The 25,045-nt window shown below is 45.8% G+C and overlaps 1 protein-coding gene across 3 annotated transcripts; it reads left to right on the top strand.

The window, feature by feature from the left end:
- Positions 1–10,381: 10,381 nt before the first annotated feature.
- SLC25A38 (solute carrier family 25 member 38) lies at positions 10,382–20,769 on the top strand. Of its 3 annotated transcripts, XM_028107159.2 has the most exons (8): positions 10,384–10,779; positions 14,847–14,968; positions 15,548–15,632; positions 16,323–16,502; positions 16,747–16,915; positions 18,383–18,549; positions 19,807–19,884; positions 19,971–20,769. In XM_028107159.2, exons 1-8 carry the CDS (start codon positions 10,711–10,713, stop codon positions 20,091–20,093), a joined length of 993 nt encoding a protein of 330 aa, XP_027962960.1. In that variant the 5' UTR covers positions 10,384–10,710; the 3' UTR covers positions 20,094–20,769. The 3 variants fall into 3 exon arrangements, with proteins under 3 accessions (XP_027962962.1, XP_027962960.1, XP_027962961.1); XM_028107160.2 differs by lacking the exon at positions 19,807–19,884 and having other exon boundaries at positions 10,388–10,779; XM_028107161.2 differs by lacking the exons at positions 18,383–18,549; positions 19,807–19,884 and having other exon boundaries at positions 10,382–10,779.
- The last annotated feature ends 4,276 nt before the right edge of the window (positions 20,770–25,045 follow it).

Raw genomic sequence — 25,045 nt, 5'->3', positions numbered from 1 at the left:
GAGTGGTTGCACCAGCTTGCATTCCCACCAACAGTGTAGGAGGGTTCCCCTTTCTCCACATCCCCGCCAACATCTGTCGTTTCCTGACTTGTTAATTTTAGCCGTTCTGACTGGTGTGAGGTGGTATCTCATGGAGGTTTTGATTTGGATTTCCCTGATGCGGAGCGATGTTGAGCACTTTTTCATGTGTCTGTTGGCCATTTGGGTGTCTTCTTTGGAAAAATGTCTGCTCATGCCTTCTGCCCATTTCTTGATTGGATTATTTGTTCTTTGGGTGTTGAGTTTGATAAGTTCTTTATAGATTTTGGATACTAGCCCTTTATCTGATATGTCATTTGCAAATATTTTCTCCCATTCTGTCGGTTGTCTTTTGGTTTTGTGGACTGTTTCTTTTGCTGTGCAAAACCTTTTTATTTTGATGAAATCCCAATAGTTCATTTTTGCCCCAAGGGCCACTTTCTTTGCATGCTAGTGCTCTGCCTCCGTGGGCTCCCAAGGAGGGGAAACCAGGTGCATTGGTCAGAGTTCTCCAGAGAAATATATATATATGTGTATACACATACATATACACTATCATATTAATATATTAATCAATATAGCTAGTACATAATATTAATATATTTATAGATAGATCTTAGATTTATTTCAAGGAATTGGCTTTTGCAATTGTGAGGATTGGCAAACCTAAAATCCACAGGGCAGGCCATCAGACTGGGAACTTTTGGGAAACTAAAGCTGTAGTCCTGAGGCAGAATTCCTTCTTCCTCGGGGAAGCCTCAGTTTTGTTCTTAAGGCCTTCCAGATGATTAGGTTAGGCCCACTTAGATTATTGAAGATAATCTCCTTTGCTTATAGTGTACTGATTGTAGATGTTAATCACATCTACAAAATACCTTCCCAGCAACTCCTAGATTGGTACTGATTGAATAACTGGGGATTGGGGCACCTGGGTGGCTTAGTCAGTTAAGCCTCTGCCTTCAGATCAGGTCATGATCCCCCTGCTGAGCGGGGAGGCTCCTTCTCTCTCTTTCTGCCCCTCTCCGTGCTCGTGTGGTCTCTCTCTCTCTTGTTCTGTGCTTTCTCAAATAAATAAATAAAATCTTTTTAAAAAATGAATAACTGGGGATTATCACCTAGTCAAGTTGACCCATAAAACTCAGCATCTCACAAGGAATACTTGTTTACTGCTAGGCCCATTCTGCTGAAGATGAAGACAGGTTGCCATGTGTGGGTAGAGCTACTTGGGAGTAGATGGACTTCTGCAAGTGTCCTGCTCACCCCTGTGGGCAATTCAAGCTGGTCAGGAGCTGAGAGAAAACATGTGCTTTGTAAACTTTGTAAACTTTTAGCCAAAATGTAGTATATGTTTCCTCACTGGGAAGATGATAGGAAAACTCGAGGAGCTTGCTCGTTGCAGAAGATAGGGAAATGGTTTGTCACAATGCTGATAGAAAGGTTTGTAGCTTCTATGTGATGATTAAACACAAAATGCCACATGGCCCGGGTTTGCTTCGCAGCTGCTTTCTTTCATTGATCCTGATATTTGGCCATTGGAGTAGAATCCCAGGATCCCCAGTCTGCAGGGGCATCCCCCGCGACACACACACCCACCCACCATAGAGTCTTCCACTGCTTTCTTGGAGACCAGCCCATGAATAGCTCTACTTCATTGCTCTCTCTCATGGTCCACTCATCCCCGGCTAAGTGATGAGGCTGGAGGCAAAGGTCACTGGCACAGAAGGAAGAAAGATATCTCATCTCTCTCTTGCAAAACCCGAAACAGCGACAGGACTGTCCTCATTGCAGAAGCTTCTGGTAAAGGCATTAGAATTTTTTTCTCCTTCTGGTTGTGCCCATCCTTGAGACTAGGCACAGGGTGAATTCCTCCATTGCTGAGGTCAGTGTGTGCCCTTGGAGACTCTTTTTTTTTTTAAATTTTTTATTGTTATGTTAATCACCATATATTACATGATTTGTTTTTGATGTAGTGTTCCATGATTCATTGTTTGTTCATAACACCCAGTGCTCCACGCAGAACGTGCCCTCCTCAATACCCATCACCAGGCTAACCCATCCCCCTACCCCCCTCCCCTCTAGAACCCTCAGTTTGTTTTTCAGAGTCCATCATCTCTCCTGGTTCGTCTCCCCCTCTGACTTACTCCCCTTCATTCTTCCTCTCCTGCTATCTTCTTCTTTTTCTTTTTTCTTAAAATATGTTGCGTTATTTGTTTCAGAAGTACAGATCTGTGATTCAAAAGTCTTGCACAATTCACAGCGCTCACCGTAGCACATACCCTCCCCAATGTCTATCACCCAGCCACCCCATCCCTCCCACCCCTGACCACTCCAGTAACACTCAGTTTGTTCCTGAGATTAAGAATTCCTCATATCAGTGAGGTCATATGATACATGTCTTTCTCTGATTGACTTATTTCACTCAGCATAACACCCTCCAGTTCCATCCACGTCGTTGCAAAGGCAAGATCTCATTCCTTTTGATGGCTGCATAATATTCCATTGCGTATATATACCACTTTTTCTTTATCCATTCATCTGTTGATGGACATGTTGGCTCTTTCCACAGTTTGGCTATTGTGGACATTGGTGCTATAAACATTGGGGTGCACGTACCCCTTCGGGTCCCTACATTTGTATCTTTGTGGTAAATACCCAGTAGTGCAATTGCTGGATTGAATGGTAGCTCTAATTTCAATGTTTGAGGAACCTCCATACTGTTTTCCAGAGTTGTTGCACCAGCTTGCATTCCCACCAACAGTGTAGGAGGGTTCCCCTTTCTCCACATCCCCGCCAACATCTGTCATTCCCTGACTTGTTAATTTTAGCCATTCTGACTGTTGTGAGGTGGTATCTCATTGAGGTTTTGATTTGGATTTCCCTGATGCAGAGCGATGTTGAGCACTTTTTCATGTGCCTGTTGGCCATTTGGATGTCTTCTTTGGAAAAATGTCTGCTCATGTCTTCTGCCCATTTCTTGATTGGATTATTTGTTCTATGGGTGTTGAGTTTGATAAGTTCTTTATAGATTTTGGATACTAGCCCTTTATCTGATATGTCATTTGCAAATATTTTCTCCCATTCTGTCGGTTGTCTTTTGGTTTTGTGGACTGTTTCTTTTGCTGTGCAAAAGCTTTTTATCTTGATGAAATCCCAATAGTTCATTTTTGCCCTGGCTTCCCATGCCTTTGGCGATGTTTCTAGGAAGAAGTTGCTGCGGCTGAGGTTGAAGAGGTTGCTACCTGTGTTCTCCTTTAGGATTTTGATGGACTCCTGTCTCACGTTTAGGTCTTTCAAGCATTTGGAGTCTATTTTTGTGTGTGGTGTAAGGAAATGGTCCAGTTTCATTCTGCTGCATGTGGCTGTCCAATTTTCCCAACACCATTTGTTGAAGAGGCTGTCTTTTTTCCATTGGACATTCTTTCCTGCTTTGTCAAAGATAAGTTGACCATAGAGTTGAGGGTCCATTTCTGGGCTCTCGATTCTGTTCCATTGATCTATGTGTCTGTTTTTGTGCCAGTACCATACTGTCTTGATGATGACAGCTTTGAAATAGAGCTGGAAGTCCGGAATTGTGATGTCGCCAGCTTTGCTTTTCTTTTTCAATATTCCTCTGGCTATTCGGGGTCTCTTCTGGTTCCATACAAATTTTAGGATTATTTGTTCCATTTCTTTGAAAAAAGTGGATGGTATTTTGATGGGGATTGCATTGAATGTGTAGATTGCTCTAGGGAGCATTGACATCTTCACAATGTTGGTTCTCCCAATCCATGAGCATGGAACGTTTTTCCATTTCTTTGTGTCTTCCTCAATTTCTTTCCTATTTTATAATTTTCTGAGTACAGATCCTTTGCCTCTTTGGTTAAATTTATTCCTAGGTATCTTATGGTTTTGGGTGCAATTGTGAATGGGATCGACTCCTTGATTTGTCTCTCTTCTGTCTTGTTGTTGGTGTATAGGAATGCCACTGATTTCTGTGCATTGATTTTATAGCCTGCTACTTGACTGAATTCCTGTATGAGTTCTAGCAGTTTTGGGGTGGAGTCTTTTGGGTTTTCCACATACAGTATCATATCATCTGCAAAGAGTGAGAGTTTGACTTCCTCTTTGCCGATTTGGATGCCTTTGATTTCTTTTTGTTGTCTGATTGCTGTGGCTAGCACTTCTAATATTATGTTGAATAGCAGTGGTAAGAGTGGACATCCCTGCCGCGTTCCTGACCTTAGGGGAAAAGCTGAGAGCTTTTCCCCATTGAGAATGATATTCGCTGTAGGTTTTTCATAGATGGCTTTTATGATATTGAGGTATGTACCCTCTATCCCTATACTCTGAAGAGTTTTGATCAAGAAAGGATGCTGTACTTTGTCAAATGCTTTTTCTGCATCTATTGAGAGGATCATATGATTCTTGTTCTTTCTTTTGTTAATGTATTGTATCACGTTGATTGATTTGCAGATGTTGAACCAGCCTTGCAGCCGAGGGATAAATCCCACTTGGTCGTGGTGAATAATCCTTTTAATGTACTGTTGGATCCTATTGGCTAGTATTTTGGTGAGAATTTTTGCATCCATGTTCATCAAGGATATTGGTCTGTAATTCTCCTTTTTGATGGGGTCTTTGTCTGGTTTTGGGATCAAGGTAATGGTGGCCTCATAAAATGAATTTGGAAGTTTTCCTTCCATTTCTATTTTTTGGAACAGTTTCAGGAGAATAGGTATTAATTCTTCTTTAAATGTCTGATAGAATTCCCCTGGGAAGCCATCTGGCCCTGGGCTTTTGTTTCTTGGGAGATTTTTGATGACTGCTTCAATTTCCTTAGTGGTTATAGGTCTGTTCAGGTTTTCTATTTCTTCCTGGTTCAGTTTTGGTAGTTGATACATCTCTAGGAATGCACCCATTTCTTCCAAGTTATCTAATTTGCTGGCATAGAGTTGCTCATAATATGTTCTTATAATTGTTTGTATTTCTTTGGTGTTGGTTGTGATCTCTCCTCTTTCATTCATGATTTTGTTGATTTGGGTCATTTCTCTTTTCTTTTTGATCAGTCTGGCCAGGGATTTATCAATCTTGTTAATTCTTTCAAAGAACCAGCTCCTAGTTTCGTTGATCTGTTCTACTGTTCTTTTGGTTTCTAGTTCATTGATTTCTGCTCTGATCTTTATTATTTCTCTTCTCCTGCTGGGTTTAGGCTTTATTTGCTGTTCTTTCTCCAGCTCCTTTAGGTGTAGGGTTAGGTTGTGTATTTGAGACCTTTCTTGTTTCTTGAGAAAGGCTTGTATTGCTATATACTTTCCTCTCAGGACTGCCTTTGCTGTATCCCAAAGATTTTGGACAGTTGTGTTTTCATTTTCATTGGTTTCCATGAATTTTTTTAATTCTTCTTTAATTTCCTGGTTGACCCATTCATTCTTTAGTAGGATGCTCTTTAGCCTCCACGTATTTGAGTTCTTTCCGATTTTCCTCTTGTGATTGAGTTCTAGTTTCAAAGCATTGTGGTCTGAAAATATGTAGGGAATGATCCCAATCTTTTGGTACCAGTTGAGACCTGATTTGTGACCTAGGATGTGATCAATTCTGGAGAATGTTCCATGGGCACTAGAGAAGAATGTGTATTCCGTTGCTTTGGGATGGAATGTTCTGAATATGTCTGTGAAGTCCATTTGGTCCAGTGTGTCATTTAAAGTCTTTATTTCCTTGTTGATCTTTTGCTTAGATGATCTGTCCATTTCTGTCAGGGGGGTGTTAAAGTCCCCCACTATTATTATATTGTTGTCAATGTGTTTCTTTGCTTTTGTTATTAATTGCCTTATATAACTGGCTGCTCCCATGTTCGGGGCATAGATATTTACAATTGTTAGATCTTCTTGTTGGATAGACCCTTTAAGTAGGATATAGTGTCCTTCCTCATCTCTTATTACAGTCTTTGTTTTAAAATCTAGTTTGTCTGATATAAGGATCGCCACCCCAGGTTTCTTTTGGTGTCCATTAGCATGGTAAATGGTTTTCCACCCCCTCACTTTCAATCTGGGGGTGTCTTTGGGTCTAAAATGAGTCTCTTGCAGACAGCATATTGATGGGTCTTGTTTTTTAATCCAATCTGATAGCCTGTGTCTTTTGATTGGGGCATTTAGCCCATTTACTTCAGGGTAACTATTGAAAGGTATGAATTTAGTGCCATTGTATTGCCTGTAAGGTGACTGTTACTGTATGTTGTCTGTGTTCCTTTCTGATCTTTGCTGCTTTTAGGCTCTCTCTTTGCTTAGAGGACCCCTTTCAATATTTCTTGTAGGGCTGGTTTCGTGTTTGCAAATTCCTTTAGTTTTTGTTTGTTCTGGAAGCTTTTTATCTCTCCTTCTATTTTCAATGACAGCCTAGCTGGATATAGTATTCTTGGCTGCATATTTTTCTCATTTAGTGCTCTGAAGATATCTTGCCAGTCCTTTCTGGCCTGCCAGGTCTCTGTGGATAGGTCTGTTGCCAATCTAATATTTTTACCATTGTAGGTTACATATCTCTTCTCCCGAGCTGCTTTCAGGATTTTCTCTTTGTCTCTGAGACTCGTAAGTTTTACTATTAGATGTCGGGGTGTTGACATATTATTATTGATTTTGAGAGGGGTTCTCTGTGCCTCCTGGATTTTGATGCCTGTTTCCTTCCTCACATTAGGGAAGTTCTCTGCTATTATTTGCTCCAATATACCTTCTGCCCCTCTCTCTCTTTCTTCTTCTTCTGAGATCCCAATTATTCTAATGTTGTTTCGTCTTATCGTATCACTTATCTCTCAAATTCTGCCCTCATGATCCTGTAGTTGTTTCTCTCTCTTTTTCTCATCCTCTTTATTTTCCATCATTTGGTCTTCTATATCACTGATTGTCTCTTCTGCATCATTTATCCTAGCAGTTAGTGCCCCCATTTTTGATTGCACCTCATCAATAGCCTTTTTGATTTCGACTTGGTTAGATTTTAGTTCTTTTGTTTCTCCAGAAAGCGTTTCTCTAATAACTTCCACGCTTTTTTCAAGCCCAGCTAGTATCTTTAAAGTCATGATTCTGAACTCTAGGTCCGACATTGTACTAATGTCCGTATTGAGTACGTCCCTGGCTGACGGTACTACCTCTTGTTCTTTTTGCTGAGGTGATTTTTTTCGTCTTGTCATTTTGTCCAGAGGAGAATAGATGAATGAGAGAACAAAATGCTAACAGGTTTACAATGTCCCCAGCAAATATACTGTATACAAGTCAGAAAAGACCTTCCAGAAAGTGGTCGCTTCTCTGTTCAGAGAGTTGTTGCTACTCTCCTGTTCGATCTCCTGTTGAGTTTGTAGGTGTTCAGAATGGTTTGATCCCTATTCAGCTGAATTCCTGAGACCATATGAAATCCAGGTCTCCTACTCCTCCGCCATCTTGCTCCGCCACCCTTGGAGACTCTTAAGACTGCTCTTTCAGACTGTGTTTGGGGTCAAGGGGATGTTTAAATGGAGAGGAGCTCCTTTTCTTTACACAATGGAGCCCGTTATAACATATCCATTCACCTCTCTGGGAGGCCACTAGTCTAAAGAGGCTCATGGAGATGGAGGGGAGAGGACTGTGCCCATACCTTGTGCATCATGTCTCCCCTATTGACCCCTCCTAGCGCCACCGGGCAAAAGTGGACTCATTGCTTTGCCAACAGTAGAGGGACTCTAGATATTTCCAGAAGTAACTCTGGCTCCAGGCACACAGAAAGGAAAAGTCTCCCTGCGCTGGTTTCCTGGAAGCATGGGGGGCAACTCATTGATGTGCTCTTCAGGATTCCAGCCACCTTCTTCCAAATGAAGGGACACAGGTTCCAGGTGCTGTAAGGCTCATCTCCTGCCCTGGAGGGCAGGAAACCGAAGCTTGGGAGCAGATTCTGTCTCCCATCCATCTCCGGTTTCCCATGCTTACTCCAGCTTTTTCCTTCTTGGATGGTGGAAACTCCTCCAGATGTCAAAGCTTGTTGTGAATAAAGCTGTAAAAGGGAGGTCATGTATCCAAATCAAAGTATGTGTATTTCTTCCTGGATTGAAAGTGACTACAGTCACCGGGATGGGAAATCATCATGAAACCTTAATACCCAACTGAGAAAAAAAGGGCCAGATTGAGTTTGGGGGATCAAATGTGTAAGTGGGGGAAGTCAGGTCATAGAAGCAAAAATCACCTTCCAGCGACTGCAGACAAGTCAGGGAAGCTGTGACTGATGTTAATGACCTTGTTTTGAACTAAAGTCACATGCAATGTTTTCACCATATATTTTTCTTTTATTTTTTAACTCACCGCTCCAAGTTTTGCCATAAGTAAATAAGTATTGCTCCAAAACCCTCTGTCATCTGCTAATGGGTAATGCTTCTTTCACGTGATCTCATACTCCACATCTCTAAGAACATGCGAGAAGGATTGAAGAGGATGGGGGGACTCTGGGTTCCAGGTCTAGGAGTGTAGCAGGAACAGATATAGTGGAGGAAAACCCGGCAGGCACCTACTACCCTTGGAAGCCAGCTCATTTCTTCTGAGCCCACAACCAAGCCAATGTACCTGCTGGTGGTGGGGCAGCCAAGCAGGCAGCAGGCTTTCATTGTGGGTTTCACCTCTGCCCCAACCCCAGAGTGGCTAAGAGCAGCCTCTGAAATTCACCAATCCACTGTTTCTCAAAAGTAGAAATCCTTGACCTCTGGGGGAAAACATAGCTGTTCCTCGAAAAAAGAAGTTTTAGCTTAGTCATCCACACTGCACAAAGAAAATCAAACTCACGCTTAAAACAAGGGGTAACAAAGTATTCAACAATCACCAGACAGATTTGTTTATGTATTTCTTACTGTTTATGCTTTGCTTAATCCCTTCTGAGGACAAAGAGCCACTTTTTTTCTTTAAATTTATTTATTTGACAGAGAGAGACACAGTGAGAGAGGGAACACAGGCAGGGGGAGCGGGAGAGGGAGAAGCAAGCCTCCTGCTGAGCAGGGAGCCCAATGTGGGGCTCCATCCCAGAATCCTGGGATCATGACCTGAGCCAATGGCAGACGCTTAATGACTGAGCCACCCAGGCGTCCCCAAAGAGCCACTTTCTTGCCTGTTCCTTGTGCCTCAGTGGCACAGGAAAAAAATCTTAAAAAACAGCATCTTACTCCCTGAATTATCAGTTTCTTCCCTGACCTAGATTTCCCGGGTGAAGACTGGATACTGGAAAGTAGTGAAGCCTGTCACCATGACAAGTTTGCACTTTATTCTGCAGTTAACCAGGGATGTTGAAGGTGTGTGCCTGCTTTTTTCAACAGGCATGTCAGGGTCTCTGCAGCAATACCTTTCAAATGCTCCGCCAGACAGGAAAAATGGGAAGCTAGGAGACCATAAATGTTATTCCCAGAGTCCAGATGAGAGATACACCATAATCTTAAACATATAGACCAGTGTGGTCTAATAGATATGTAGTGTGAGCCACATGTGTAATTTTTAATATCCTAGTAGCCGTATTGAAAAAAAGGAAAAAGAGTGGTGCCTGGGTGGCTCAGCGGGTTAAGGGTCTGCCTTCCACTCTCATGATCCCAGGGTCCTGGGATCCAGTCCCATGTTGGGCTCTCTGTTCAGCGGGGACTGCTTCTCCCTCTTACTCTCCCTCTGTTCTCGCTCTCTCTCAAATAAATAAATAAAATCTTAAAAAAAAGGAAAAGGAAATATGTAAAATTAATTTTAATATTTCACCAAATATATCCAAAACATCATTTCAACATGTAATAACAATTATTAATAAGTTATTTTACCATATTGCTGTAAATCTTAGAAATGGGGGTGCCTGGCTGGCTCAGTTGGTTAAGCCTGGGACTCTTGATTTCCACGGAGGTCATGATCTCCGGTGGTGAGATAGAGCCCTGAGCCCCCGCGGAAGATTCTCCCCTCTGCACCATTGCCGGCCTTCTTCCCCGCACTTGTCCGCGCACTCTCTCGCTCTTAAAAAAAAAAAGAGAGAGAGAGAGAGAGAGAAAGAAAAAAGAAATGCGGTGTATGGATAACTTACCAGCACATGTCAATTCCTTCACTAAATTTTAAGCGCTCAAAGGGAAATGTGGGTCTGCCAAAACAATAAAGTTGTTTAACAGAAAAATATTCCATAGTGCTTCAATTTTTAATACAAATTAACTACAATTAATTACAATTTAAAATTCTGGTCGTCAGGCACACGAGCCACATTTGAAGTTTAACAGGCACAGATGGCTACGGCAGAGCAAGTCTGGACTGCAAACACGTTCACAGCTTGCACCAGACCTTGGAAACCGCGGGTCCTGCAGTTCTGGACATGTTCACCAGGTGGCACTAAAGCTAACACCCTCACCAGCTCGAGACAGGCGCCCAACCCCGGAAGCGAAATCCCACGGTTGCACGCCGTTTCCTCCGGCTTTCTCCACCTCCGGATACACCCTACCTGATCTGGGGTCGAAAAGCGTGCAGCCGGGCAGGATGGGCAGGAGAGCAGAGCCGCGGGGTCTGCAGAGCGAGTGAAGAGCTGTTAGCAGGTCCCGGTGTGCCACGCGGAGCCACGCAGGGACGGTGGGCGCGCAGACCCGGCGTCCGACCGCGCGGACGGCAGAGCCCCAGCCTGAGAGCGCGTCGCCTTCTCCCGCGAGGTCGCCAGCGCTGGGCCCGAGCTTCCACCAACGGCACCCAGAGCCTGGCGTCCTCTCCAATGTTTCAGAAGTCACGCCCGGCGCTGCTGCAGCCTCAAGATGTCGGAGACAGGGTGGAGACGCTTATGGTAAACTGCGGGGAAGGGACACAGGGGTTCCGAAACCGCCGGCTCGTGGAGGGAAATTCTCGGGAGGTAGCCAAGGGTCAGCGGCTCTCTGGGAACCTTTTCCGCTCTCTGGGTGTGCGCAGAACGGGTGGGGATGTGGCGCGAGAGGGATGGATTGATCAAGGGGATTGAAAAGGGAAGGGCGAGAGAGGAGAGGAGTTGCAGCCCCCTTGGGACAGACAAGCGACGGTCTCGCTGCTGCTTTGGCGTCCGGGTAGAGTGGGCGGAATTGCCGGGACCTTGGGAGTGCGAGGGAGTGTGCCGGAGCGAACTGAACAACGTGCGGGCGCTACCGGACGTTGCTTTGAGTTGGATGCCTAGGGCGACAGAGGTGGAAGGACGCTCGGGCAGGTATTTGGACCATCGCAAGGCTCGGTAGTCGCGCCAAACCTGAGAAGCGGTGGGTGCCCGAGGGAGGTGAGTTAGGACCGCACAGGGTCCCCGGGCGGGGAGGGAGGACACCCTCTGGGCCTCCACCTCCTAGCCGGCGAGGAACTGGTGGGGCCGGTGATGCCGCGAGGCCACACCCCTGAGTCTGGATTGGCTGCCGCGGTCGTGCCGCCGGGCCTCCATTGGTGGAGGCGGAGGCGGGGCTGGACAGGCGGGCCCGGAGGACGGTCTGGCTGAGTAACCGCTGGCGGTGGGTGGAGGCGCGAAACGCAGGATTAAGCCGCGAGCGCGGAGTCGCCGCCACGTTTGCTCCGAGATCCCGTCTGTCGGCGCCGGCGGGCGGGGTATGGGGTTGTTTTTTTAATCGTTAAAAAAGGTAGCGGCTGCGGCTCCACTTTACATCTTTGAAAACGTGCTTAATCTATTTCTCTTTCTGGGTCCTCCCGCTCTGGCCTGGAGACTTTTGGATTAAGAATTGCTTGTGGAACCTGTTTGCTAACTACTTAAGTACTATTTACTGCCTTTGTATACTGTATGTTATTTGGTTGTTTTTGCTCTCCTCCCTCAAAAAACCGAATTGTTAGTCATTGTTTTTACCTTGAATAACTTTAGGCTATTTTCATCCCTGGGGGCCTCTGCTTAGATCGCTGCTGTGGCAAAGCCCCTAAACCCCCCATTGGCATTCAGTGCTCCTCCTCAGTACTTAGAAAAAAAATCAAACATGCCTTCAAAGGATGCTCCATGTGACAACATCTTAAAACTATTCAAAATGAAAAGTGTAAATTCTGTTTTTTTTGACTCTTGGGCACCTACTGTGCACCAGGCTCCGTGGTCAGTGCTGGAGGTACCATCGTGAAAAGGACAGGTAGTGGCCTCTTCTGTACTGGATCCTAAGGGAGATGGGCTCAGATGCAGTGGAAGTACTGAGGAGGCGTCCTGAATGCCAATGGGGGGATTAGGGGCTTTGCGGCAGCAGAGGAGATCTAAGCAGAGGCCCCCCAGGGATGAATCAGACATGGGAGGAGCCAGGATGGGAAGGCAGAGAATTCCTGATGGTTGCACTGTGAGTTAGAGGTAGGAGGCTGAGAACACAGGCTGAAAAAGTAACAAGGGGCCACATGATTCAGGAAGGACCTTGTAAGCCTAGCCGGTGGCCTCAAACCCTGTGACGTAGGACACGTTCGTGACCTCTGTGAGCTCCATTTCTTTCTTTCTTTTTTTTAAAGATTTTACCCATTTATTTGACAGAGAGAGACACAGCGAGAGAGGGAACACAAGCAGGGGGAGTGGGAGAGGGAGAAGCAGGCTTCCTGCCCGAGCAGGGAGCCTGTTGCGGGGCTCCATTCCAGGACCCCCGGATCACAACCCCAGCCGAAGGCAGACATTTAAAGACTGAGCCACCCAGGCGCCCCTGTGAGCTCCAATATCACCTGTAAAATGGGTTTAAATACCTAGCTTTTAAGAGTGTTGTGAGATCTCAAGGAGGTGTACATAGATGCCTTATCCAATGCTGCTCCGGGAGCTCGGGAGGGTGGGTTGGTAGGGTTGAGGCTGGAGACTGCCAAGGAGGTCACTGGAATAGATAGGTGTGGGCTGGCTCTGGCAACACTGAGGGGTCATCAGCAGGACTGGGTCATGAAGCCGCAGGTACAGTGAGGATTTTTATGTGTCTCCCAAACTTGCCGCAGGAATATCTTGTGGATTGGAGTAGAGGCAGGAGTGTGGTGAAGTATTGACTGGGTTTCCATTTTGGAGTGAGTCGGAGCTGCCTGGGGGCCTCTCAGGGAGGGGGTTGCTGGGCATTATGGGCGCGGGCGCGGTGCCCTGTGGTGTGGGTGAGGTGGCCTGAGGGGCTGTGGCCGGGCGGAGATAAGAAGAGCAAGGTCTGAGGCTGAGGGAAAGGAGCAGCCTGAAAAGGAGCCCCAAACCAGCTGTTTGAAATGCACGGGAGCAGCCAAGTAAGAGAAGGCCTAGGGTGGGAAAGGGCTCCTGGGATGGGCAGGTCTTTGGTGAGCAGGAGAGGCAGCTTTAGCTGGATGGCAAGTGGTGGGGGCTGAGGGGTGACTAGCCCAGAGGGAGTGGAGGTGATGTGTCTTGGGGCTGGAAAGAGAGGGGCTTTGCCCAAAATACCAATGGAAGGATGAGACCTAGAAGCACAGACTCACGGGAATAGGGCTTAGCATTAGCCACTCCCCACCCCCTTGGGGGACAGGGAATGGTATGCTGACAGACTGGCAAGGCAGACACATTTTACTTGGTTGGATGTGTTGTGTTACCACTTTTGTCACCCCTGGATACTTGACAAGCCATTTGAACAGAGTTGTGACCTCCGCTATTACGTGAATTTTTTTATCTTTTAAGTGATTCCAGTTCTAATTTGAAACTTGCTCATTTGGTAGAAATGTGGAGTGATCCCTGTGAAACAAAAAAACCCACAGGTTACAAACATTTTAGTTCTGGGTTGGTGGCTATATGGGTATAACCAGCAACTTCATCTTCCGAGTGTCTTAGGACAACAGTTGTCCATGCATTCAAGAATAATAGTCCAAGTACCATTTAATGAGGAGAGATCTTTTTGGATGGAGTTTGCCAAGCCGCTTGTTTGGAGAAGAGCACTTTTCTTTCCTGGTTGGATTTTTAAACGTGTCTTTTCACAACCATTTGTGATCGAGTGGATTCTGAGGCAAGCCGTGAGGCCTCTAGCGTGGTGGGCTCAAGGAAGTACGTTTAGTCTCTGCCCTTCCAGGTGGTGCCTCCAGATTAGCCAGGGTGTGCAACTGGCCTGGTTTAAGGGAGAGCCAGCAGACCCAGGGGGAAGAGGTGACTGCTGGTCTACCACACCATCTGCGATCTGCTTACGTCCCAGTGAGAGGCGTGGGTATAGGAGAAAGGGAAAGCTTTTAAATTAAGGAAATTCAGGGGCGTCTGGGTGGCTCAGATGGTTAAGCGTCTGCCTTTCGGCTCAGGTCATGATCCCAGGGTCCTGGGATCCAGCCCCACATCGGGCTCCTGGCTCAGCGGGTAGCCTGCTTCTCCCTGCTCATGCTCTCTCTCAATCTATCTCTGTGTCTCAAATGAATAAATAAAATCTTTAAAAAAAAAGTGTTAAAAAAATTAAGGAAATTCATAGGTTTCACAGGGAGTGGTCCATGTTTTACACTGAACCTGAGCTTATGGTTTCATTTCCTATGTCTCGCTCCTGTAAATATCTACAGGTCCCATAACCAAGAGAGCCTAACAACCAACAGTTCAGACACTAGGTTCAGTTGATTTTGCTTCTGTGAAGATAAGGAGATGGCCAATAACTTTTAGCGTCAGGACAGAGAGGGAGGTGTAGTTGGCAGCCTAATTCACAGGTGGACATAGACATGCTGCTCAGGAGGATCCTCATTGCCCATTCTCAATCCTAACGCCAGAGAGATCCCCTCCAGCTGGGTATTATGTTCTCCACACGGCATTCCAGTGCTGTTAATTCCTGGGTTCACTTTTGCCTTCTCTGAAGTGGGAAGATAGATAATACAGGGCACCAGCAGGTGGTTTTCTAAGCCACCCTTACAGGGGAAATGACTGGTCTCGGTGTGTAGAAAGCTGAGGCCCGCGGCCGAGAGTTGCTGACTCAGTGTTGTCTTGTCCTGAAGTTGCATCCGGTGATCAAGGCTTTCCTGTGTGGCTCCATCAGTGGGACCTGCTCCACCCTCCTTTTCCAACCCCTGGATCTCCTCAAAACGCGTCTGCAGACTCTTCAGCCCTCAGCCCATGGGTAAGGCCCACTGTCCCCCCGTTTCTTTGAGGAACCGGTTTCAACAACTTCTCTCAGACACAGGAGCATCTCAACTGTGTTAAGTCAACTGCTGTTCTGTTGGATGCTTCAAGAGAAACACGGGCCATGCCCAACTTCTTTGACATTTCCTGTTAATGATTCTCTGGGGGCACCTTCCTGGGATCTGCCCTGATGACATTTGCATTTTATTGCGCTAGCCTATAATGTCATACTGTGCTGTCTGGTACGAGTAGCGTGGGTGATTTTCTGGAAATAACGTGTGTATTAAGTGTCTCTTTTATGCCCCACATTGGGCTCAGCACTGTGGGAAGTATACCAAATGCATATAACATGAGAGGTCATCCGATTGCTTGTGGTGTGAATCAACAGATAAAACACGTATGTACCAAATCATGAACATATGGGAACTCAGTTATTCCAAGATGTGTTGTAGAGATTCTTGAGTGCTCTTAGGGAAGAAGTCATACAAAGAAGTCTTTGGATGGGAAGTTCTTTTATGAGGATGGGGTCTGAGGGATTTTTTTTTTTCTTCCCTGCCTCTATTTTGTCTGCTTTCAGATCCGGACGCATTGGGATGCTGGCTCTGCTCTTGAAGGTGGTTCGCACGGAGAGTATTCTGGGCCTTTGGAAAGGAATGTCCCCTGTAAGCTGCCTTTTGGGTCTTCTCTTGCACCCTCTGCTGTCATAGCTAGCCCTTTCTCACGCACCTCACATACCCCCTCTTGTAAGGATAGGTGAGTGCCGAAGCGGTGGGACGACTTAACGGTCTTCTCCCTGTCTCAAGCTACTGCTCACTCCTGTTGGAGGGCTCGGGGAAATAGCTTTATGCCCTAGATGCAGCTTGTTGGAGCAATAGCAAGTCTAGAGCAGACGCAGCTGGTGCCCCCAGCTGCCGGCGTATCCTTGCACTTGCCCTCCGATGCAAGCAGGCCACACCTGCAGCTCTTCACCTGCAGGCTTTTTCTGGCCCTAGGAACTCAATTTGCTGGGAGTGCCAGGGCATGAATGCTCACCCCAGCTGAATGGAAGATGACAGTTGATGTTTCCAAACCTCACTCACCCTCCTCAGCTGGAGGGCCAACTCTGAGGTGTGCCCTACACCGATTCCCAGAGTTCCCCCCAAAGGGATTCCATTGTCTGGGGCAGTAATGAGTTAGGTAGCCTGCCCTTCATGGGCTGCCTTCTCTCCTCACTTCCCCGTTCTCTTATTGGCGTTCCCTCCACACCTTCAATCAGCTACTTGGATGCAAATCTCCGTCTTTGGAAAACCCAGCTAAGACAGTATCTTAGTGTCGGTCTGTGATTTCTTTCCTCCCTCTGACTTGTTCTGCAGTCCATTGTGAGGTGTGTCCCTGGCATTGGCATCTACTTCGGCACTCTCTACTCCTTGAAGCAGTACTTCCTGCGAGGCCACCCCCCCACGGCCCTGGAGTCGGTCATCCTGGGAGTGGGCTCTCGTTCGGTTGCAGGGGTCTGCATGTCACCCATCACTGTGATCAAGACACGTTACGAGGTGAGTCCGACTGCTTTTGGCCTTCAGCGTGGGTAAACAGAGGCACTGGGCTTTTGTCAGGTGGCCACCGATGTCAACTCCGGATTTAGAATCCAAAATAGAGGCCGCTGTGGTCAGAGAATGCAAGCCACGTGGGAACCAGAGCCCGTGGTGCCTGGTAATGCCACGTAACCCGAAGTCAGGTGGGTTCGTTGCTCGAACCCAGGGTCGCCGCGCCAGCCACTGGTTCTGTGCTTCTTTGCAGAGTGGGAGGTACGGGTATGAGAGCATCTATGCAGCCCTGAGGAGCATCTATCGCAGCGAGGGGCATCGGGGACTCTTCAGCGGCCTGACGGCAACACTCCTTCGTGACGCACCCTTTTCTGGAATTTACCTGATGTTCTACAACCAGACCAAAAACATCATGACCCATGGTATGGACGAAAGAAGGTGTGGTGGGGAAGAGCTCTCTCCGAGACGTCATATCCTCACCACTTTCTCTGCAATCGGAGATTGTTTATTGATCTTAGCAGAGTTTTAGGAATGGAACCATGTCGGCCTCGTGTCAAGCATCAGACCGGGTGTTGGACACAGTGGTGGTCGTGACAGACTTGGCCCCTGCCCGTTGGAGTTTATAGTCTATTAATGGCACTGTACTGGTAGTACTGTAATTCTTGAGTGGGGTGGGGGAGGTATAAAGCATGTTTTGCAATAATACATCGCAGATATGCCTGATTCTTTAGGTTGCTGGGTCCCGCCCTAGGGCCTCCTAAAATCAGAAACTTTGGGGGAAGACCTGGGAGTCTGTATTTCTCAAGAAGCACTTGATCTGATTCTTATCAGACAAGTTTGATGAGGTTAGGGAGGTTAGCACCTCCGCTTGCCGTGTTCCCAGTTAAAATGGTTTTGAGCCCTCTATTTGGGTGGAGAGCAAGGTGTCAGACCGCAGGCATTCTGGCAGACCCACACTGCCAGGAAGCTCAAGTTGGTCATGACAGGGGTACAATCAGTGGGCTGTGAACATCTCACCCGAGCAGAGCCAGATTCCGATAGAAACACATCCTGTGGAACGAACCTGCATTCAATAAGGTGTCTCTGGAGAATTTGAGCAAGGAAATGCAACCAAGGTCGTGTAAGTGGAAAACCGGCATGCCCCCATCATGACAATGGTGATCAAGTAGAGTTGGGGTGCTTTAGGAGTTTGCTGCTCCGTCACAGGCACCAGGAGGCGTGACACTGCAGGTCACACCCTTATTTTGCCACAGAAAGGGCAGTAAGGGAGCTTGGTGTACATTTTTGACCTCTTTTTATGTGTAATTGTTTATTGCAATCCATTTAAGAGTAAGTTGCAGGAGTGATGCCCCTTTACCCTTAGATACCTCCATGTGTGTTTCCTAAGAACAAAGATAGTCTCATAGAACCATCTCCTCAAAATTAGTAAATTTAACATAGATACTGTTCTTTAGTCTCCAGTGCCTATATCGGGAAGCTTGTGACATCGGTTTGACTATTGTGGGCGATGTTTAACTTTTTATCACTTGGACAAGATGGTGTCTCCAATGAAAACTCTTTTGTAATTGGGAGACATCTGGCGGGGGGGAATACTTCGAATCTGTATAAATCTATATAAAACATCCTGTTACTTTCTCCCCAGTGTTTGAGCCTCAGTCAGTGATTCTTTCCCGAATCAATTATGATGGTGATGGTTGTAAAAAAGGCAAATTTTAACTCCATGACTCCCATCCACATTTAGTTATACCTTTAAATGTTTACTTCTTAACCCTGATTGAATCTAGACCCTTCTGACTTTGCGGAAGAATTACTGGGCAACTTGGTATTGATATTTATGTGTTGAATGTGAGATTCATTTGTCACTGAATGTTGCCTTTGTCCTGTTTCAGACCAGTTGGATGCAGTCCTTATTCCTGCTGTAAATTTCAGCTGTGGGATCTTTGCTGGCATTCTGGCCTCCCTGGTGACTCAGCCTGCGGATGTCATCAAAACTCATATGCAGCTCTCCCCAATGAAGTTTCGGTGGATTGGCCAGGCAGTGACACTCATTTTCAAAGTAAGGCTATGGAGTAAATATTGTTTCTTATTGTGGTTAAGGCTCTCTCTCTCTCTCTTTCTCTAGAATGGTAGCTCATGTCCTTTACACATTAGAATCAGCTGGGGAGCTTTAAAAAGTTCCCACCCCCAGGTCACAACCTGGGCTGCTTCTACCTGAATCTCTGAAGTGGGGGTGAAACCCGGATCAGTAGCTAAGTTCCCCACCGATTCCAAAGTGTTGCCAAGGTTGAGGATCACTGTTAAAAACCTATGGTTGGCCATGTGTTGTTTTTGTTTTTGTTTTTGTTTTTTGGGGGGTTTTTTGGTGGTGGGTGGGGGGAACTGACTACATTAGGACAACCTGTGATAACTAGTTAAACTTGGCAGATGGCTGGACTCCACCCCAGACCTATCAGGTCAGGCAATCTGGGAGGGCCTAGTCAGCTGATGATCAAGGACCTAGGAGGAACTCAAGTCAGAAAAAAATCACACACACATTATTTGTCTCTAGAAATTTGCTCTAATGCAATGGACAAAAGGTATTATTAAAGATAAAAAGTACAGTAGACATAAAGTACACTTAAGCATCATTTAAAAGCCACTGAGTTGGTCCTTTGGAAGCATGCACTGTTATCACATACCAGATATTCTTGTTCAAGCTAAGTTTGTCCCTACATGTTTATATTTTTCTGTACATCTCAGTTTTTCCACATAGCAGAGGAAACAATGTGAGCATACGCATCATGTAGCTGTCTCGCCCTAGATGTAAACAGATATTTGTGAATCTGATCATATTCCTCACCCTGCTTGGGTTGCCTGCTTTCTTATTCTCTATACCTAAAAGCGTAAACTTTGAAAATAATATTCTTCAGTATGTATGAAAATGGAAGGAATAACGACAGGAATGAATAAATCAGTCCAGATTATGAAGGAGTTGGAGGTGTTTTGTCTTTAATGCTTATGTAGGATCGACAAGAGCATACAGTGAATTATGCAAATTAGGCAAAGATGCTTCCTCCAGGCAGACAAATCGCCAAAAAGACACCTTTTCCTCCAGCCTGGAGCCAGGGCCCAGGGCTTGGCATGCAGACTGTGGCCTAGATCTTGGCTGCCAGCTGGGGCTTGGTGCTTATGTGAGCTGCACAAGCTATCCAGCTCTATACGGCCACCCTGTAGAAAGATTTTCAGCTGAGAAATAAATTCTCCTGGATAAAGCAAACCTAAAAAGATAAAGTTTAGCAAAAAATAATTTTTTTCTTTCTTTTTTTTTTTTTAGTTCATCGTCACCTTGGATCCATTATTCATAGTTTTGGCATTATCTATACAAATCCAAAACCCGAGGCTCACAAATGGGGTAACAGAGACCCTCAGTCTCGCACTAGGTGTGTTCATTGTTTTGCTACTCTGCTTCCAGACTGTTGACATTCGTTTTCCTCGTAGGATTATGGGCTGCGTGGCTTCTTCCAAGGCGGCGTTCCCCGGGCCCTCCGCAGAGCTCTGATGGCAGCCATGGCGTGGACTGTGTATGAAGAAATGATGGCCCAGATGGGCCTGAAGTCCTGACTGAGAGGGACTGGGAAAAGATGGGCTCTGTTGCCCTGTTGTCCTCCCTGGCTCTTGCCAAGGGCTGCTTTGTCTCACTGTCCTGGAGTTATGAAAGCCAGGCAGATGTGTCCCCTTTCGTTACCCAGTTGGAATAGAGAGTAGATGGGCCTGACTGAAGCCTTCAGAATCTCCCCAAAGAGGAGTTACTGATGCCTACGGCACACGGGGAGTTAGAAGAAGGGCTTGCACATCCTGCTAGACTACTTGAAAAGGCATTTCTGGAAAGAGCTCTGTCAGGTGCTTCTGCCACCCACCGATGCTAGGCTGCCTGTTTGGATCTGTTCTTGGGCAAGGCATCGCACAGCCAGAGTTGCTGTGGCTGAAGAGCTCCAGCGGGGGAAGCCAGGTCCACGGAGAGAGAGCTTATTGTCACCCACCAGGCTGTAGTCTGTGTCTGGGATGCTGGTAGGATGAAGAAGAAAAGATGTCATTACTTAATTGGCTACTAATCCCCTTCTCAGAGGCCCTGAAGAAGTGGGGAGAGTGGCTTCTTAGCGTGTAAGTGTCCAAATAACGAATTTTGTTTTTGGCCTCTGCACTGTTTCAATTCCAAATTGTTCTGGCATTTTCCTGCAGCTAAAGTTCGCATAAATAAAAGTGAAGCACTTTATCATTGAAAACTGGAAAACCTAAATAGTGTCCTTCCTGTGTTCTAAAATAACCCAATCGTCTAAGGTGGCTGGCTCTTGACCCATATAGGTCCTAAAATCTAAACGTTTTTTTAAACAGCTTTATTTCACACATTGTATAATTCACGCATTTCAAATAAGCCATTCAATGATTTTTAGTAACTTTACTGAGTGGTGCAACCAATCACTATGAATCTGTTTTAGAACACATTCATCCCCCAAGAAGATCTCAGATTTACAGTTAATCCTCATTCTGAGCCCCAGCCCTCGGCCACCATTGATCTGCTTTCTGTCTATAATTTGCCTTTACTGTACACTTCATATAAATAAGTCATAGAGTTTGTAGCCTCTTGCATCTGGCTTCTTTCACTTCACATAATGTTTTTGAGATTTCTCCACGTGGCATGTTCAGCACTGTCCTTTTTTGTTTGTTTGTTTATGGTCAAATAATACTGTATGCCCCTATAAGATTTTATTTATCCATTCATCTGTTGGTGATTATATTATTTGAATGGTTTCCACTGGGGCGCTTATGAGTAATGCCACTATGGACATTCATGTACAGGTGTTTGTGTGGACCTATGTTTTCATTCCTCTTTCGTAAACAGATGCCCAGGAGTGGAACTGCCAGATCATGTGATAACTGTTGAACCACTTGAGAAACTACCAGACTGTGTACCATTGTACATTCCCACCCGCAGTGCAGAAAGGTTCGGGTTTCCCCACATCCTCCTCAACACTTGTTATTTTTTGTTTATTATAGCCACACTCGGGGGTTCCCAGGTGTTTCTATCAACTTTCAAACTTAGGAAAGAGCCATTATATTATCCAAACTGCAGGAAGGGGAATTTGGGTCTCCTGGTTAAGAATATGGGCTGTGTACTAGGCGGTTCTAGATGGAAAGCCTGGTTCTCTACTTTTTTTAGACACACTTGCAATTGTTCCTGGAAAGTGGTAATGGTGAGGGTGAAAGGAGATGTTTCTGGCACCCTAGGTTAGTCTCCTAGTGCTGCCACAGCAAATGACCACAAACTGGGTAGCTTCTAGCAGAAATGTATTCTCAGTTCTGGAGCCTATGAGTCTGAAATCAAAGTGTCAGCAGGCATGTATGTTCCCTGAAGGCTCTAGCGGAGGATAGCTCTGGTCTCTCCAGGCTTCTGGTGGTTGCTGGCAATTCTTGGCATTCATCAGTCCAGTCTGCCTCAGTCTCCACAAAGCCTCCTGTGCATCTGTCTCTGTGTCCCAATTTCAAGGACACCGGTAGTTGGATTAGGGCCCACCCTCCTCTAGAATGACCTCAACCCGATTACATCTGCAGAGACCCTATTTCCAAATAAGGTTACGTTCTTAGGAACTAGGGTGGGGGTTAGGAGTCCCAGGATATTCTTTCGAAGGCCGGTCATCATGGATGTAGTGGCTGCCTCCCAAGAACTTAGGCTCTGACCCTCATCTTAGGCCAGGAGAGCCTAATGCCAGTGGGGGCCCTCCCAGGGGCCCTTGGCAGGGGAGGGGCAGAGATGAGGCCCAGAGGTCTAGGCTTCAATTTGCTCACCTTATACTTAGCTGGTGAATTTCAGTCACAAGGGTCACCTTCTAAGCTCATTGTGATGTGGTTTTGGAATATAAGTGAGGTTCGGTGGGGGGGGGGTCCAGAGCCGACGACCAAGAGAGACGTCTTTGGTGGTTTATTAAAGCACAGGGACAGAACCTGTGGGCAGAAAGAGCTACTGCAGTGGAATATGAGGGGTGGCGGATTATATACTTTGGGGTTGGGGGAGGTAAGGAAAAAGGTTTTCAAAAGGATTTTATATGTTAAAGTAGACTCTCGGAGGCCTTGCCATTGTCAAGTTAAGGTTGTTTTTCCTTCTAGCCTGGCATTAACATTGGGATAGTTGGGAACTCCCTGGAGGAACTTTATACTCTGCCCACTTCAAGTATTTGTCAATGGACTGCAGATTATAAGGGCATTTAATTGTACCTACATTTCCTACTGGAAGATAGGTTATTGATAGAAATGCTTTGTTCTTATAAAATGCTAAGACATTTGTAAACTGAGGGACACTCTTGTCTTGCAGGATTGTGATCTCTATTAGTTAACTGTTTTTCCTTTCCTTAGTTTTAGGGCAGCCAGGAGTGCCTGAGGAATGTCACGTAAATCCCATCTCGGGGGGAGGGGGGTTGTGGGGTGTCAGCTTCTGCTTTGTCTTCAGCTTGCCTTCTGTTCCATCAATTAGAACGTTCTTTAGGGGCAAAAAAAAAAAATCATTAAGATTTGGAGAAACAGTCTAATTTCCTCTACACATGGAGTAAAACTGGAATTTGCCCTTTTTCTAACCTTGATTCCAAAGGCAAGTGGCCCTGGGTATCTCCATATCCCAGGCCCCAAGAATTTTTTTTTCCTCTTTTGCAGTCTGTCACAACTATTAAAGTTTGTGAGTTTCAGCTGGCTGGAAACAGTGCCCAGTGCCTTTTTAAGTTTATTTGTTATTAACTTAAATAACAAGTTGGCTGCCTCAGACTTAAAGCAAATTATTTAGAGGCAGAGCTTTGTGGAAGGAAACACTCATCTGGCCACTACAGATAAGGCCTGGTAAGGCATTCGCTAAAAAAGGACAGAAGCAAAGCTCTCAAGCTGATGTTATATTCAGTTTCCAAAGACATATTACAAAATATTTCAGTCACAAAGAGTAGAGCAAATGGTACATTGGCCCTTCATTCCCATCACTGAGATGAAATGATTAGCAGGATTTTGCTACCCTCATCTCTCTACACTCCCCTTTATGAAGTCTTTAAAAAAGCAGATTCCAGACATCACACCATTTCACCCTTCCATAGTTCATCTCTAAAAATTTGCATCTATAAAAATAACATTTTTCTTACATAACTACAATGTTATTATCCCACCTGGAAAACGTTAACAAATTTGTTGCCTATCATCCAATACCCAGCCCGTATTCACATTTCCAGTGGTCTCAGAATGGATTTTTTAGGGGTGCCTGTCTGGCTCAGTCCGTGGAGCAAAGCCCCTAGATCTCAGGGTTGGAGCCCCACATTCAGTGGAGATGATGTGGGATACAAAGGCAGAAGGAACTGTAGATAAGATTAAGTGTCCTTATAACCTGCAGCCCATTGACAAATACTTGAGGCAGACAGAGTAGAAAGTCCCTCCAGGAAGCTCCCACCTCTTAATGTTAATGCCTTGCTAGAGGGAAAAACAACCTTAGTTTGACAATAGCAACGCCTCAGGTTTCCAGCGATTCTTCTTTAGCATATGAAAATCCTTTTGGAACTTCCCTGATCTTTATTTCCCCCAACCACAAAGCACGTAATCCGTTGCTCCTCACAATCCCGGGGTAGCAGCGGCAGTAGTACTTTGTGCCCTTGAGTCCATCCTCATGCTTTAATAAAATCACCTTTTTGCTTGAAAGACATCTCAAGAATTCTTTCTTGGCCCTTGACTCCGGACCTCACCAACATTCCAAAACTACATTATAGAGATTACTTAAAAATAAAATCTTAGGGGTGGCTCAGTTGGTTAAGCCTCTGACTCTTGGTTTGGGGTCAGGTCCTGATCTTGGGGCTGTGGGATGAAGCCACCCTGGGCTCAGCTGGGAGTCTGCTTGAAGATTCTCTCCCTCTGCCCCAAACCCCACATGTGTGCGTGGGCTGTCTCTCAAATATTTTTTAAAAATGAGATCTTAAAAAGAAAGGAAAAGTGTTTTTTACAGTTGGCTTATTAGAATCAAGATGCAAACAAGGTCCTGAGTTTCCTTCACCAGATCTCCCACAGGGTAAGTGATTCTGAGGCGAACCACAATTAGAGTGAGTTCCTGAGGGCCTCATCAAATCAGATAACCTAACAGCAGTGACAGTAATGGGCAGTCACCAAGCTGAGATCTGCTACCCCAAAGAAATGTCCCTTCCATGCCCCACAGGCTGAACAGTGGGCATTTCCAACTTCTTGCTGACTTCAAATTCTCAAATCTCAACTTTTTCACCACTCGGTCTCCAAAAAAAGCTGGCTGAATGCAGTAGTCTCTAGGTGTTATTTCAGCGTCCAAGGTCTTCCCAGTGGTTCTTCCAAGTGGGATCCAGGGGGTTAGGTAGCTAATAAACACTCTGGATCTAAGATCAGTAGTTCTTAAAGCAGGCTGCACATTGGCATCACCTGAAGAGCTTTAAAAACAGCTGATGTGTGGGTCTGCCACCCAGAAATTCGATTGTAATCAAGCTCGGTTGTGGCCTGGGCACGAGGTGTTTTAAAAACGTTACCCAGGTGAC

The sequence above is a fragment of the Eumetopias jubatus genome, unplaced genomic scaffold (genome assembly GCF_037043125.1).
Source record: "Eumetopias jubatus isolate StellerSeaLion01/CBP00866 unplaced genomic scaffold, mEumJub1_p1.0 scaffold_1, whole genome shotgun sequence".
NCBI classification, from domain to species: Eukaryota; Metazoa; Chordata; class Mammalia; order Carnivora; family Otariidae; genus Eumetopias; species Eumetopias jubatus.
This window is presented reverse-complemented; position numbering and strand designations above follow the sequence as displayed.